Source organism: Sminthopsis crassicaudata, chromosome 1 (assembly GCF_048593235.1).
Source record: "Sminthopsis crassicaudata isolate SCR6 chromosome 1, ASM4859323v1, whole genome shotgun sequence".
Classification (NCBI taxonomy): Eukaryota; Metazoa; Chordata; class Mammalia; order Dasyuromorphia; family Dasyuridae; genus Sminthopsis; species Sminthopsis crassicaudata.
In genome coordinates, this window is record NC_133617.1 from 206400748 (window position 1) to 206416767 (window position 16020).

Below are 16020 nucleotides of genomic sequence, written 5' to 3' on the forward strand. Positions count from 1 at the left end.
GTAGGACTGGGAGTAAACTAAGATCTTATAACACTGACACCAATGTTTGTCACTATTCCACATTCCTAACATATTGCTACATAATACCTTTTAACAATGTACAGAGGTGGGTAGGTGGTACAGTAGTTAGAATGCCAGGTTTAAAGTCAAGAAGATTCAGTTTTATAAGTTCAAATATGGGTCTATGACACTTGCTAGCTATATGGCCCTAGGCAAGTCATTTAGCTCCATTTACCGTACTTTCCTTATCTGTAAAATGAGCTGGAGAAGAAAATATTATTCCAGTACTTTTGCCAAGAAAATCCTAAATGTGGCCATGAGGTGTTTGACATGACTGAAAAAAAACAGAATAGCTACATGCATATTTCTGTCTATCTCTCTATTAAGACCAATTTTTAAAAATGTGGTTTGTCTCTTTATTCATTTATTCAGGTTATAATATAACATATTGAAGTCTCATAGCATGTTTAATATCTTGTTTATATAATAATAATATAATTAATGGTACTTAAAATACCAGAATATTGGTAAATCTATTAAATTGTTTAGACAGTTTTAGTATTTAGCATTAGTTTCGTAGAAAAGGGAAATTTTAAGCAGCATTTAAACTAAAAACACTTTTGTCATAAAACTTGAAGCTATTTTGCAGTAAAAGTCTTTGTGCATAACTTAATTTTACAAACATGAAAAATAACTTATTGAGTACATAATTATCATTTTATATGTCTTATTCAAATTTTGAAACATTTTTTGAACAATTTTTAAATTTTTACAAACATGAAAAATAACTTATTGAGTACATAATTATCATTTTACATGTCTTTTTCAAAATTTGAATTTTAGAATCCAAATCCACTCTTAGAGCTCCTTGGGCCATCAGAAACACAAGAGCAAGAAGAAACAGCTGACACCCAGACCACTGTCAGACAACGATTACGAAAAGAACTGATGACTTTCTTTAATAACTTGCTACTCATATTCATGGATGTAACAGACAGGTAGGTGCTATATATAAAGATACATTCATATTTTTAGAGCTTTAGCAATAAGGTTTTTTGCTTAAGGAATTATAAATTTTCAATTTGAGGAAAAGTAAGTTTGTGGTCTAATATCCTATTGCATTGGTATGGTTATTTTGGTCATATATGGCAAAGAGATGGCATGAAAATAATTTGTAATATAAACTTAGGGCTAGATGAAACCTTCCAAATTATCAGTCCAAAATCCTTATTTTAAGAGATTGTTTTAGATTTTCCTAAAATGCTGAAATCTCTATTTGTGGCTTCATCATTTCCATACATGAGCTAAACCAGGTTAAGAGTCACTGAAGGGACTCAAAATGTTTGGTGAGTTAGGTGGTATTTTCCCCAGACACATGAAGACTTTCCCTGGCAGAATGGACACATGAGAACAATTTGTTCCAATGGCCATGAAGGCAGCTGAAGCAGATTCTGTGGCGGATGTAGTTTGGTTAGATATTGAAGATGCCAAGGTCATCTACTACATCTTACTAGTCAACTTGACTTTTGTTTTATTACTGGAATCTGATGACTCTGGAAGAGAGAGTGAGACCACAAACTAAGTTTCATACCATTCATACCATTTTTTCCATATTTTTAGAGACATCTTCATCCCAAAAATTCATATGTACTATTTGTGACTGAGCTGTGATAGAGCCTCCCAAGCTCATATTGGTCTGATCAGCCTTACGCAAATATACTATAACTTGACCCTAACATAATAATTCCATTTTGATCCTCTTTGAGAACAAAGGACGACAACTAATCACTTGGCTTCACAGTTGAATAATCACCATGAATAGTTATATGGTTATAGTAAAAGGAATGAACCTATATATTTCCTGTCATGAACTTCTGTTTTGTTTATTCAAGCAGGAGTATAGTGTTAGTTAGCATTATCAAATGTTTAAACAACAATTAGAACCCTTGTTTTCTTTCCCAAATTTAGCTCTTAAGAACTGTTGGGGGATTTTGTTTTCTATAGGAAGGAAGAAATGGTAATGTATACAGTATGGTGGTTTTTGTGAGAGTTATAGCCACTTGAGAAGAATAGAAGTAATATGCAGTGATCAATGACAAGGTAAAATGAGATGAATAGACCTTATTTAATAAATTGCATTTCATCTGTTTTCTTGTGTCTTGAATGTTAAATAAATTAAATCTTTACTTCACAGAAGATTTAAAAAACCTAGTTTCTGTGGAAGTAGAAGGTATAGATAATTGTAGGCTTATGAACAGTTAAAATATTTATAGATCTCATTAGGTTGACATCTGCTTCACAAATAGGCAATTTGCTTCAGCAGTCTACCATGTGGATTAGCTAAAGAAGTTAAATGTAAAGAAGCCAAAGGATTTTATTTTTATAAAGAATGTAGTGTCCCTTAAGGCTGCTCTAACTTCCCACCCCTCAGTGGTCACAACTAGGCCAGCTCATCTGCTTTCAGGCTCCAACCTTGATGACAAAGACAGGCTGACCAGGAGGTGCAAACATTCTTTATTCAGTCATCCTCTCAGTGGGGGTAGCAGGGAGCAAGAGAACAAGAGCATAAGAGAGCGAGTTCTGCTTAAGACTGTTTATTTATGCTGCCTCTCTTGTAGGATTGCCCATGCCTAGACCACTCAGAACTGCATGGGGAGAGCCCTCAGAAGGGAGGCTTCTGAAGTTAGTGCTATGTCCCAAGAGGAGATCTAGCAAGAGGACATGCCCCTTGCCATCTCAAGAAACCTATAGCAGTTCCTGAATTCCTGCCAAACACAACTTCCTGTCTCAGAGGCCAGGTCCCTTTTTATGTCTTGCAGTTGCCCTACAAGCTGACATGGCGTACAGGCTCTGTGGCATATCTCAAAGAGAGCAGTACTTCATTGCCCCCTAACAACTACCCCCTTTTTTATTAATAAGACTGAATGTTCTCATATTGACAAATGAGAAGCTCTTCCCTAAGCACCTCTATAGAATTTTTTAAGAATACGTATAAAGCATCCTAGCAAAGTAGGCAAAAGCAAAAGAAGCAACAATACAAAAATGGCTACATAGAGCCCATCTGATACAATAGAAGGGGATGAGAAAGGAAGTATGTTGGATCCAATCACTAAGCCAGTCCAGCAAAGGTAGTCATCTCCCTGCTATGGTGCTGTTTCCGGTGTTTCCTGGGTCCTCTCCTCTTCTTCTTCAGCCCCTATTTTAATAGGGGCAACTTTGCTTGTTCTTCTTTCTGAAATGCAGCAGCCTTCCCCATCAGGATCTGCAAGACATAAATATCCCAGTCCTCTCCAAAGTACTAAGGATGGACCTTGCCAATGTCCTTCCTTGTCTTTCCTTGTCCTTCCAAAGGACCTTTTGAATGTTCTCCGGTGCTCAAAGCACTGTTTTCATGGGGCCTAGTTTTCTGTCCTATCAGTAAGATTGTGTCAAATGTATCATTCTTGGAGTGGCCAGTATCCCTGTCCAGGAACAAAATATTGTAAATATATAAGGCCTTATCTGCTTGTGTATCCCCATTGGGGATTCTGTCTCCTCCCTCCCCCTTTGTTTAACAAGGGTGGCCTTCAATGTGTGATAAGCCCGTTCCACTAGGGCCTGACCCTGGGGATTCTAGGGAATACTTGTAACATGTTTAATGGCAAACGTGGAAAGGACGGTGGCCTTCTGCTTAGAGGTATAAGCTGGACCATTGTCGGTCTTTATGGGATTAGGAACTCTGTGAGAAGAGAAGCAACTATACAAATGTTTAATGATTGAAGGAGTGTTCTTATGGTAGGCCACTGTGGCCCAAAGGAATTTAGAAAAGGTATCAATACATATGTGGATGGCCACACGGCCCATTTGTGTCACATCCATTTGCCATAAATTGTTGGGGAATATATCCCTGGGATTAACTTCTTTACTAGGTGGAGGAGGGAGAAATGGAACACACTGCTTCACTATCTGTCAGTTTTGTTTCCAGATGAGGCCATAAAGGTGATGTAGAGAATTAGAGGGTAAGTGGAAAAATTCATGGGCATGTGCAGGGGGTGTGGTGACTGTAAGAAAGGGGGCATTGTAAAGTATGGTCTGCCATTTCATTGACAGGAAATATGCCTCCTGTACAGCACTGGTGAGAGTATACATGCAGGATGTAAATGGAATATTTCCTAGTTTGTAAAATCAGCTACAATTCAGCAAGAAGGTTATCAATTAAAGAATTCTGAGGTTGTAGGACAGCATCCTCAATGTCTCTGAGCATTTGGACAGCATATATACTATCTGATATGATGTTAATGGGTTGAGGGTATCTTTTACAGGCCTGGGGAATAGCAAAAAACTCATTTTTGGGTGGATTCATAAGGAGTCTCTAACACCAGAATCTCTTTTGAGCACTCATGATAAATTGAGGCGTTGCGGTTCTTAGTGGCATCAGTAAAGATGTTTGGACCTTGAATAGGCTCATTAACAATTGTCTTATGAGAGGGCTGTACCATAATGTGGGACAGCAAGGGAAGGAGTAAAGCATGTAGAATGGGAGCTTAGTGTAGTCCATTGAGCATAGTCCATTGAGCACAATACACCAATAAGTTTGCATCATGACTTCTCTAGTTCTCAGTTCAAAGGGTAAATATAGTAAAGGTCTTTTCCCTATTAGATGAGAAGCTCTTTTTACTGCCTCAAGGGCAAGTTCTCCCAGCATTTCAATATGGTTTGATAATATCATCTGTGGTCTTGTCACCTACACATATTCTAAAATTTTACTACCTTGATATAATAACACGAAAGGACTTTTTGTCTGCTAAAGAGACCTCTACAGGAGGTAGTTTCTCTCACTGTTCCAGATTTAGAAGCAAGAGCATCCTTGACAGAGGAGGTCCATTTACTAAGATCAGACTCCCCTTTCAAGATGTCATATAAAGGTTGCATCAAAGAAATTGGAATGGGGCATGAGCCCTTAACCATTGAATTTGTCCAACTAGTTTCTGAAATAAGTTTAGAGTATTCACCTTATCTAATTTTAAGTTAGGTATCTGATTAGTAATTGTAGAAATCCCCATGTGGAACCCCAGGTAAATAATGGGATAGTTATATTGAATTGTTTCTGGAGCTACCGCTAGTCCATGTTGAGTGAGAATGCCTATGGTGTCTTTAAGGAGGGCAGAGATCTTTCCCACTGCTTGTTGATAACAGTATATCATCTATATAATGCAGTATTGTGGCATGAAGCCACACTTTCCTAATTGGCTCTAGCACTTGCACTATGTACATCTGACACAAGATGGGGCTAAAACACATCTTGAGGGAGAACTTTCCATTGGTAGCACAGATCAGACCCTGCATCGTTTATAGAAGGAATGGTAAAAGCAAATCTTTTCTTATCCTCTGGGGCCAGAAGGATGAAGAAGAAACAGTCTTGTATGTCTATTACTGTAACTAGCCAGCCAATGGGCACTAGATTAGTAGATGGCATGCCAGGCTGTAGGGCTCCCATAGTTTCAATAGTAGCATTAATGGCTCTAAGATCCACTGGCATTCTGAATTTCCTAGATTTTTTCTTTATGATAAATACAGGACTATTCCATAAGGATGGACTTCGGTTCTCTATGTCTGGCCTTTAATTGTTGTTCCACAATTTCCCATAAGGCTTGGGCTTTGTCTACTGAGAACGGCCATTGGGGTACCCAAACCCGGGTGTTAGGTTTCCATGTTAATGGTGTGGGCATGATATGAAAGGTGATGCCCAGTGACCCCAATTAAAAATCCTCTGGAGGTGGTATATAAACTGAGGCCCAACAAGCCTTTAGTATGTCCCTGTCCCATAGACCTGTGACCACCAGGGGTTGGAATATTCCCTGTTTGTCTGCAAACTGCCAGGGCAGGTCTTCTTCTGCAACCCCTTTAGATATAGCAGCTGCAAGGGCATCCATTTGAAAGGCACTGGAGCTAACATTCTCACATCTCTTTCTCATCTCTTCCAGGCCAGCCTCCCCATCTAAAGTAAGCATGGCCTTTTGCAGTTAGTATTAGCATTCTTCCATGCCAATTTCTGTATAAGGAATTTGGAGGCTTCTTCTCTGCCCACTGAGCTCTCAACAGCCTCCTGTAAACGGGCCACAAAATCAGGAAAAGGTTCATCTGGGCCCTGTTTAATTTTAGTCATTGAGGGCCTTTGCTTTTCAGAAACTTGAATTTTGCTAAATTCTCCTTGGGCACACTGGGACTCAGCTACATATGCTGCTGCATCATATTACATTTGATCCTCATTTCTTTCATGTCTTCTAGCTTTCTGTATTATTTGTCCTAAACTTGTTTGGGAATCTCCAAAGCCTCTAAAAGGGGGCACAGAGAGAGTGGATAGGAGACATATATCCTCAGAAAGGGCAGGGAATGGAAGAGAAGGCCATGCTTTAGAGACAGAGGTGACCTTCCCACTGTTCATTTTCTCCTCCCTTGTTTTATCACCATCTTTATTCTCAATGTCATATATCCCTCTGTTTACTTCCTCATTCCTCATTTTATCCCTGTCTCCTCCTGTTCTGTTTTATCCACTTCCTGCTTCTTCCTCACTACCTCTTCTTTTTTCATTACATCTACTCCTTTGATTTATTGTTTACTTCCTGATTCTTTCTCTAGCCTAACTGCTGCCTGGTGAATGCTGGTTTACCATCCTAATTTGTTTTTTGACCCTCATTTGCACTTTATTATGTACTTTTAATGGACTGCAACTTGTATCTCTTAAAGTGCTTTAGATCACTTGATAAATGATGTGATGCCATTCTGGGATGGCTCCCAGCATTTCCCATGGAAGCCATCTGATTACCTACTACCTCCCACTTTTTAAAATCAATTTCCAATCCTGCTTGCTTTACTTTTCTAACTTCTTTCTCTAGTACCTCCTGGTCTGGGACCCTCACTGTAGTTTATCCCATACCAAATGTTTCACTAACTTGAGCAGAGTTCTGTCTCCCTTCTCACCCTGTAAACCTGCTACAAGATGAGGTCCTAGCTGCGTGGTCCCTGTTTGAGTGCTACTTGTAGCATCCCTTCAGGCTACTCTATCTGCCCATCCTTTGGTGGCCAAGTCTAGGCCAGCTCACCTACCTTTGGGGTCCAACCCCGGATCACACAGAGACAGATCAACCAGGAAGTGCAATCATTCTGTCTTTATTCAGTCATCCTCTCAGTGGGGATAGCAAGAAGCAAGAGAGCAAGAGCGCAAGAAAAAGAGTAAGCTCTGCTCAGGGCTGTCTGTTTATGCTGCCTCTCTTCTGGGAATGCCTGTGCCCAGTTCACTCAGAACTACATAGGCGGAGCCCTCAGAAGAGAGGTTTCTGTAGTTAATGCTGTGTCATCCTAGGAGGAGATCTAGCAAGAGGACACATACCTTGCCATTTCAAGAAACCTATAGTAGTTCCTTAACTCCTGCTAAACACATCCTCCTGCCTCAAAGGCCAAGCCTCTTGTCCAAGATGATGAGAGAGTTCTTACCTATGTCTTGAAAGTGAATAAATATGATACAGAAGGATACTTGAACTTTGGACTTATTTGATAATATGAGGTTCTTTATTGAGTAGATTTCATTTTTGCAAGTTGCAGAATTTTGCACTCCTATGAATAGTGATGTAAATTCTTAGATACAATCAGATGAAAAATCATCCATTAATGGTTAGATGATTCCTACAACTACTGAATGGAAGAAAGGGATTCAGAAGAATTAGGCAGATTTGGAAGATGTATACAACGTTTTGTTGGGTTTTAATTTAGTATTTTATTTTTCCCGGTTACATGTAAAAACAATTTTTAACATTAATTTTAAAAACTTTGAATTCCAGATTCTTTCCCTTTCTTCTTCCTCATATCCCTTCTTATCACCCCCATCCCCATTGCAAATGCAAGCAATTTGATATGTTATATACATGTAGTCATGCAAAACATTTCTATTATAGTTATGTTGTGAAAGAAAACATAGACAAAAAAAACCCTTCAAGAAAAATAAAGTAAAAAAAAAAAAGTATGCTTCAATTTAGATACCATCAGTTCTTTCATTCGGTATGGATAGCATTTTTCATCAAAAGTCTTTTGGAATGGTCTTGGATCATTATATTGCTGAGAATAGTTATGTCATTTCACAGTTGCTCTTCTTATAATATTGTTGTTACTTTGTATATAGTATATTTTTCTTTTCATTGCTTATGGAATTCTTTTCAGGTTTTTCTGAGAACATCCTGCTCATCATTTCTTATAGCACAATAGTATTCTAACACAATTACATATCACAACCTATTCATCCATCCTCCAGTTGGTGGACATCCCCTTAATTTCCAATTTTTCTATTTCTTTAATAAATCTCTTTTGAAGGTATAAATTTTTTCTTGGATTTTTTTCTTTTATCCTTTCCTGATATAAACAGCGGGTTATCATATAATCATAGTAACATAAATTTAGTTCTAACAAGAGTAGAGGCAAATATTCCAATTCCTTTATTTGACAGATTGAGGAACAGAAACTCAGACAAGTAAAGAGATTTCCCCAAAGTCAGTAATAAAGCATCTGTTTTGTGCCTGGTACTGTGCTAAGCAATGGGGATACATAAAAAGATAAGACAAATATTTCCTTTAAGGAATTCACAACCCAATGGGAGAAACAATTTACAAACAAGTCATACACAGACAGGATTAATCAAAAATAAGCAACAGAGTGAAGATATTAAAATTAAGTGTCAGGTTACCTGTGGAAGGTGGGATTTAAGTTGGAACTTGAAAGAAGTCAGAGTATCCAGGAGAATGAAATATGGAAGAAGAGTATTCTAGGCTTGGGCATAGCCAGTGAAAATGCCTGAAAATGAAAGATAATGTCTTCTGTGAAGAATGGCCAGTAAGCCAGTATTACTGTATTGAAGAATTTTGGGGATTGAGAGGATGAGAAGAGAAGGGAAGGTATAAAAGGACTAGAAAAGTGGAGGAGGGGGGATAGGTTATGAAGGGTTTTGAATGCCAAATTGATAAAATATAATTATGTAATTTATCCTAGAAGTGATGAGGGTGATGGGGAGACACTGGAGTTGAGAGACAGAGAAAAAGGAGGGAGGGAGCAAGGTCGGGGGGGAGACAGAGACAGAGAGAGTGTGTGTATGTGTATGTTGGGTGATGTGGACAGGTCTGAGCTTTAGGAAAGTCACTTTTATGGCTGAATAGAAGATGGACTAGAGTGAGGACAGACTTAAAAGAAGAACTAAGTAGGCTATTGCAATAATTTAAGCAGGAGGAGTTGAGGATCTGCATGGATGGTGGCAGAATTATAGAAAAGAAGAGAATATATTAGAGAGATGTTGTGAATGTGAAATCAACAGATATTGACTAAATATGGGAAGAAGAGGATAAGAGAGTGTGAAGACTTGAGGATGACATCCTCAGCAATTCCAAGTTAATTCAAAATTTTCATGTCTAAAATTAAGTATTATCTGGTGCAGTCATAGGCTTTAGAAGAGGGGGTGAAAATAGAACTGGTAGACTGATGAAATAGGTATTTAGTTAATGGTAATTAGTATTTCCTTCATTTTCTTCTTTCTGAACTATTGAATTTAATTGTTCTTGATATTTAGGATAGTTGAGGAAGAGTTCCATTCTTGGTTACTTTTTACTTACTCTGCCAAATTCTTAGTAGTTTACAACTCCAGCAATTTTATTTTGTACTCGTAGGTTGCTCATAATGGTATTAACTTTTACCAAAGCATTATTTAAAATTTTGTATTTCTAGGAGGACATCACCATATGTGCAATTAAATATCTATATGTAAATCCCTATATATTTAAACTAAATAGAGATAATTTTTAAAATAAATAATATGATTTTGGGAGGGCTCTTTTTAATCTTCTAGTTTTTAAAGTCCAAGGCATAATTACTGGTTCATCTTTACTTTATTTAGTAGTTACACGGATTACTATTTTTTCCAACATAATTTTTTAAGGTATGTTTAATATCCTCTAATTATAGTTTACTATTTTATGTAAGGATATTTACTTTATGAAAGGAATATTTTTGACATCTCTTTTATACTTGCATGATAATAAGTAACAAGTCATTCCATAATCTAATAAAATGGCCCATTAAATTGACTTACATCTGTGCTATAGTTATTTTTTTCCCCCTCTTGTATACATAGGAAGTCTTTAGAACTTATTTACGTTTTCAAGACACAGCTGGCTCTGAAACTGCTACAATGCCTGAGAGTAACAGATGCACCTCATTTTTATGGACTACCCTCCCTGGAGAGAACATTACAAGTAATGGTTCATATCACAGCAGTCCCAGGGTGGAGTTCTCATTCCACTGTAACTGAGCCATTCTCAGTTTGTACAAAATACTTGTCTGGCCTTCTTGAGGTAAATAACTTTCTATTGCTATTGTAATTATTATTTGGTATCATTAAATCTATTTTTGATGTTTGTTGCAGGTTAATTAATTTTTGAAAACATTCACTTAGCCACATTTATGGGGAAGCTAGGCAGTGTAGTGAATAGATTCTAATTTTGGAGTCAGGAAAACCTGAGTTCAAATATAGCCTGGGACACATAACACTTACTTGCTGTGTGACTCAGGACCAGTCACTTAAACTCAATTGTCTAGCCAAAACAAGACAAAACAATCACTACATATGTGAGATAGTTTTTCTAATATTTCTTAAACATGTTGGAATTAAGATTTTGAATTTAGTTTTCTCATTTAGGATTGTACATTAATTAGCTGCAGATGAGAATAAGAACAAACATCAATAATAATCATAACCCAATTTAATCAATGCATATAGAAATAGTCTAAATCTTCCCTATTAAAAAAAAAACAACTTAAATTTAGGGGTCTTTTACTAATTTTTAACATTATGTTTAATGAACAATTAGTTCCCTTTTAAATAAGTAATAGTATAAATATTGATAATTGAATAAATATTCAGCCTTTAGCTTAACATAACAGAATATGATTTAAAGTGAAGGAGAAAGAAGAATTTGATCATTGCCTTGGTTTCAAGTTTGTATTTTGTTGTTATATAAGTTTTCATTTAAAGTCCAGCCTGCTATATTTTGCTCTTAAACTTAATAATGTTTTTGTTACTTCTTTAATACATCAAAAATGTTCTATTTTTTTCAGACTTTTTTTTAGTATCTGACAAACAAACCAACCCTTAGTTACCTTGTGCTAATCAACAAAAATAGTCCCTAAAACAGCTTGACTATAATAGACTTAAGTTTTTATTGAATAGTTAGAAATACTTAAGGAAGAACATTAAAAGTAAACAGAAGGATTTCCAAGTCACTTTGGGGTTCATTTTCAGGTTCAAATGTATTTCTTAAGATATATTCCAAATTCATTGAGATAATTTCTAACAGAAATGGAGATACCAAGTTGGTAAGTACTCTGAATAAAGGAAAAAAATGTAATCTTATTACTTAGAGTCTTAAATGTGATATGCTGTGATTATAGGATATTCAGCATAGCATTCCAAATGAAAAGTAGATTGTGACAGAGTTCTGTGGAATCTAGTGGGATTAGTTATAGTCAAAAGATCTTATATATATTTTCAAAACAAGAAAATTCACATTTCTATTTATATTGCACTTTAAAGTTTATACAGGGTTTACAGGTTCATTTAAGTTATATACTATAAATATTATCCTGATTTTAGAGATGGGGAGACTAATCTTGTTATAGGTTAAATGTTTTTCCAAAGGTCACACATAGTTATAAGTATTGACACATCATTGTGGACAGTTAGATTTAATATTCTTTATTTGGCTTACCAGCAGCCTTGTTCCCTTTGTAATCTTTAACATTTTACTTTAACTTGTCCAGTCCTTAGTGACTCATCAGGAAAATAAAAATGTTGCACTACATAGTGCTGGTGGCACAGAGGATACTGAGTTCAAATTCAACCTCAGTACACATACTGGTTGTGTTATCTGGGACTGTGTTATGCTGTATCTCAGTTTCCTCATTTATAAATGCTTTGAAATCCTTAAAGCTGTAAGCACTAGTTAATATTATTAGATAATCTCCAATATCTCTTCAAAGACTAAAATCTTTGTTTCCATGATATACCCAGGGTCAAAGAACTAGGATTTTTCTAGCTTGCCTTTAAACATATTTCTTGATTTCCAATCCAGTACTCTTTGGACCTCTTCACCTTGCTAAAATTATAATGATAGTTCATGTTATGTGTTACTTTACATTTGGCAAAACACTTTCCTTACAACAACATTATGATGTGGGTAAGTCAAGTATGATTTAATCAGGTGAGGAGACTGCCAGGGAGATGAAGTCACTTATTCAACATCATAAGGCTAGTAAATGGAAAAGCCAACATTTGAAACTTTGTCTCCTGACTTAAGTCCAATATTCTTTCAACCATATGTCATTTATTTTTTCTAATATCCAAATGACATTTAATTAGATATTCAATTAAATATCCATTTATTTAAATAACTAATTGATGTTACATTATTTTAACTCAAATAAGAATCAAGTTGTGGGTATGAAAGTTAAGCAGCATATTTTAAATCACATCACTAATTTTACTAAGATTCTGTTAGAGGAGGATGCCATATATCTTTTATCCAAATTCTAAAGGAAAAATACATTTCAAAAGAAGGATATCTTTTTATGTGGTCAGGATTAATTCATTGACAGTTGAATTTTCTTTTCTTCTTTTATGCTACTCTTAGTAAAGCTACTTTGCATTTGTTTTGTATTTGATTTTTAGGTTATTTCTTCCTTCTATGTGGAGCGAGGAGGAACTGCTATGTCTTTCATGGGAAAGGGTGTCACAAAGAGCACAGTTCTTTGCTTATTACATTTGTCCCATGAGATGATGAATCAGGCCAAAATCTTGGTGAGAGACCTTAAAACTGCCCTTGACTTGCCATCTATATAGTTTGTTTAAAAAACAAAATGATGTTAAAAGTTCTGGAAGTGGGATCTTAGATGAAAATATATCTCTTCCCTTTTGTAAATCAAAGTGATTATCAGTTAAGATATTATTTAGAATTTTGAGATGCTTAAATTAATATGGGTTTCTTAAATTACATTTTTTAAAAGTAATGACTGCATTCAATAGAATAACTCAATTTTAAGTAATCATATTTGGAAAAATACACTTATAATTTTAATTACAAATTTCAGTGCCTGATTTTTAGAAATGTTTCATTTAAATAACTTTTTAAAAAGCAGTGCTAGATTTTTTATTGCCTTTTTGTTATTTTTAAAAGTAGAATTATTCTATGTTCTATTTACTTCAATGTTTGATACTTTTAAAATTAATTTATTAAAATTAATTTTTATTTCTTTAATGTAGGATTGGATTTCAATGTGGTCCTTGCCTTATGACAGTAACAATCTTAATCAACAGGGACTGGCTTGGTTGATTCCATTGTGGGTTGATAGGGATCCAGAGGTCAGTATATAATTGGGATCTCAGCTTTTATGTTATTGTTAATTATGTGAGAAGGTATAAAATAAAAATATTTCAAATGCAGAAACATATCAATGGCTTTATTTTAATATAAATATATATATATACTTATGCACATATGTACACATACATTATATATTTATACACACACTTACATACATATCTATACATATACATATACATATATTAAACTAAAGAGACGGAAACCCCAACATGTAATCTTTTTTATAACATTCCTTAGTTATAATAAACCTTTTCTCTATATGGAGACGCATGCTTATACTGAAGTTACTGTTTCTATTCCTACTACTGCTTTCAGGACTGTTGTTTCTCAGCTTTACTATTCTGTGAGACTATTTTCCCTCCTAGTTCTTTTCCTAGAATATTTCTTCCTACTGCCTTCTCCTTCCTAGGATGTCTGTTCCTGCTGCTCTGGTTTGTGTAGGAGTCCTAGTCTGTGTTGGAGGGGTTATAGGAAGACTGGCATACCAATCCCCTGTTGATGAAGTTGTGAATTATTCCAGCCTTTCTGAAAAACATCTGGAAATTGTGAGAAAAAAGTGACTAAAATATCAGTTTGTTCCAGAGATATCTGTTCTACTTTGACCTTAAGAAGGTAAAAGATAGAAAGTTTCTATAAATATTACTTCATAAAATTATTCCATAAAAATTATTCACAGTAAAAAATGCTGACTAAAGAGAGAATTGATAAGCAAATTATAGTAAATATATGTGAAGGAATATTATTGCACCTTATGAAAGGAAATCAAAGAAACATAAGAAAACATATGGTTTGATGTAGAGATGCTAAGCAAGGAAAACAGCATGCACAATGACAACATTGTAAATGAAAAGAAACAGTTAAACAGCATCTGTGAAATCACAAAATCCCAAAATGTATAAACCTTGGCTCTTGAAAAGAGTTGAGCTAGTGGAATGTTGCATATACTGTTTAATACATTTGATGAGTCAGCTACTTTTACTGAATTTTATTATTATTATTTAAAAAAAATCTTGTCACAAGGGACAGCTGATTTGTTGGGGAAAATGAGAGGGATGCATAATCATATTTTCATGTGATATAAAAGTAAAGGAATAAGAAAATTATTTTTCAATTTTAGAAGAAAAGATATCTAAATTTAAAAATCAAAGCACCTAAAATTGTACTTGTAAATTTTTGTTAAAAAAACATCTTGAGTTCTGTTTTTAATAATGCAAATTTTCTTTCAATTTTATTTGGGGATATGCTGTTTATCACTTAAAATATTTTATGATATAGAATTAATTTATCACTTTTAACATTATTTCAGTATAAAAACTTATACCTTCATCCATTGGAAACTAGGATTCATTTTTCAGTTTTATATAATATTTTCTGTTTTATCTTTTGTAACTTATAGTCTTTGCTTAAGAATTCCACCCAGCCCCCATAGCTCTAAAAGGTATCTCCATCCAATTTCCTACATATTTTTAAGTGATATGAATGTTTATATTTGGGTCATAAATCCATTTGGAATGATTGTGGCATAAGGTATAAGATGCTGGTCTAAATCCATTTTTCCCTAGTACTTTTTGTCAAATAGGTAGTCTTTCACTCAAGTAGTTAATGGTTATCTGTTATATTTCATTCTTCTACTTTTCTATGTTTTAACTATTACCTAATAGTTTTTTGATGATTATTGCTTTATATAACAATTTGAGATCATTAAGTACTATTTGTTTTCTTATTTTCCTTGAAATTCAAGTAACCACTTCCTGCTTGAAATTAATTTCATAATTGGTAGTTTTTTAAGTATTGCAGTGCATCTTTAAACTATTTATATAGTTATGTCATTTTGTTATATTGGCATAGCCTAACTATAAGCAACAACTTTGAATTATTTCAGTTTTCCAAATTATAATTATATGAGCCTTAAAAATATTGTGGTATGATTAGATCCCAAATATTGAATGCATTTTGTAATAATTTTGAATTTTCCTTTCTATTATTCTATTCTTTTTCTATACTATTTGTATTGTTCCTTCTTTGTTTTTATTATTACTATAAAGAAATACTGTTTTGGGGGGTTGCTTTTAGGTTGCTTTTATGTCTTTTATTTTATTGAATCTTTTAGTTATTTTTGTTTGTTTCTTTGTTCATTTACTAATGTCCTGATTGAAACTTAATGAAAGTTTCATTTGAAAGTTTCATAATGAAAGTAGGTCGTGCAGTGGATAGAGCACCATCCTTGAAGTTAGGAAGACCTGAGTTCAAATCTGGCCTTAGACACTGAACACTTCCTAGCTGTGTGACCTTGGGCAAGTAATTTAACCCCAACTGCCTCAGAAAAAAACAAAACAAAACCAAAAAAAATTTAATAAAGGGGAAACTGAAGCAATTCTTTTAGCAAGATAACATTTATTAATAGGAATCCTAATGCTTCTCAAAAAATGGGTTAGTGGCTTTCTTCCATTTATTCCAAAGACTATGAACAGAAGGATAGTTCCCCTTCTACAGGTTTTAGAGAGGACAGAACAAATATCAGAACAGGGTTGAAGATATGGGACTGGGTACAATTGGTTACAAAAATGAA

General features: G+C 34.7%; 1 protein-coding gene across 3 annotated transcripts in view; it reads left to right on the plus strand.

Annotated features, from left to right (window-relative positions):
- The window catches only part of RTTN (rotatin), a 218527-nt gene that overhangs the window by 87507 nt on the left and 115000 nt on the right, over positions 1 to 16020 (plus strand). For all 3 annotated transcript variants that reach the window (XM_074274108.1, XM_074274115.1, XM_074274124.1), the window contains 4 exons: positions 844 to 998; positions 10148 to 10367; positions 12740 to 12868; positions 13331 to 13429. In XM_074274108.1, the coding sequence (XP_074130209.1) occupies positions 844 to 998; positions 10148 to 10367; positions 12740 to 12868; positions 13331 to 13429 (603 nt within the window). The remainder of the gene's footprint in view (positions 1 to 843; positions 999 to 10147; positions 10368 to 12739; positions 12869 to 13330; positions 13430 to 16020) is intronic.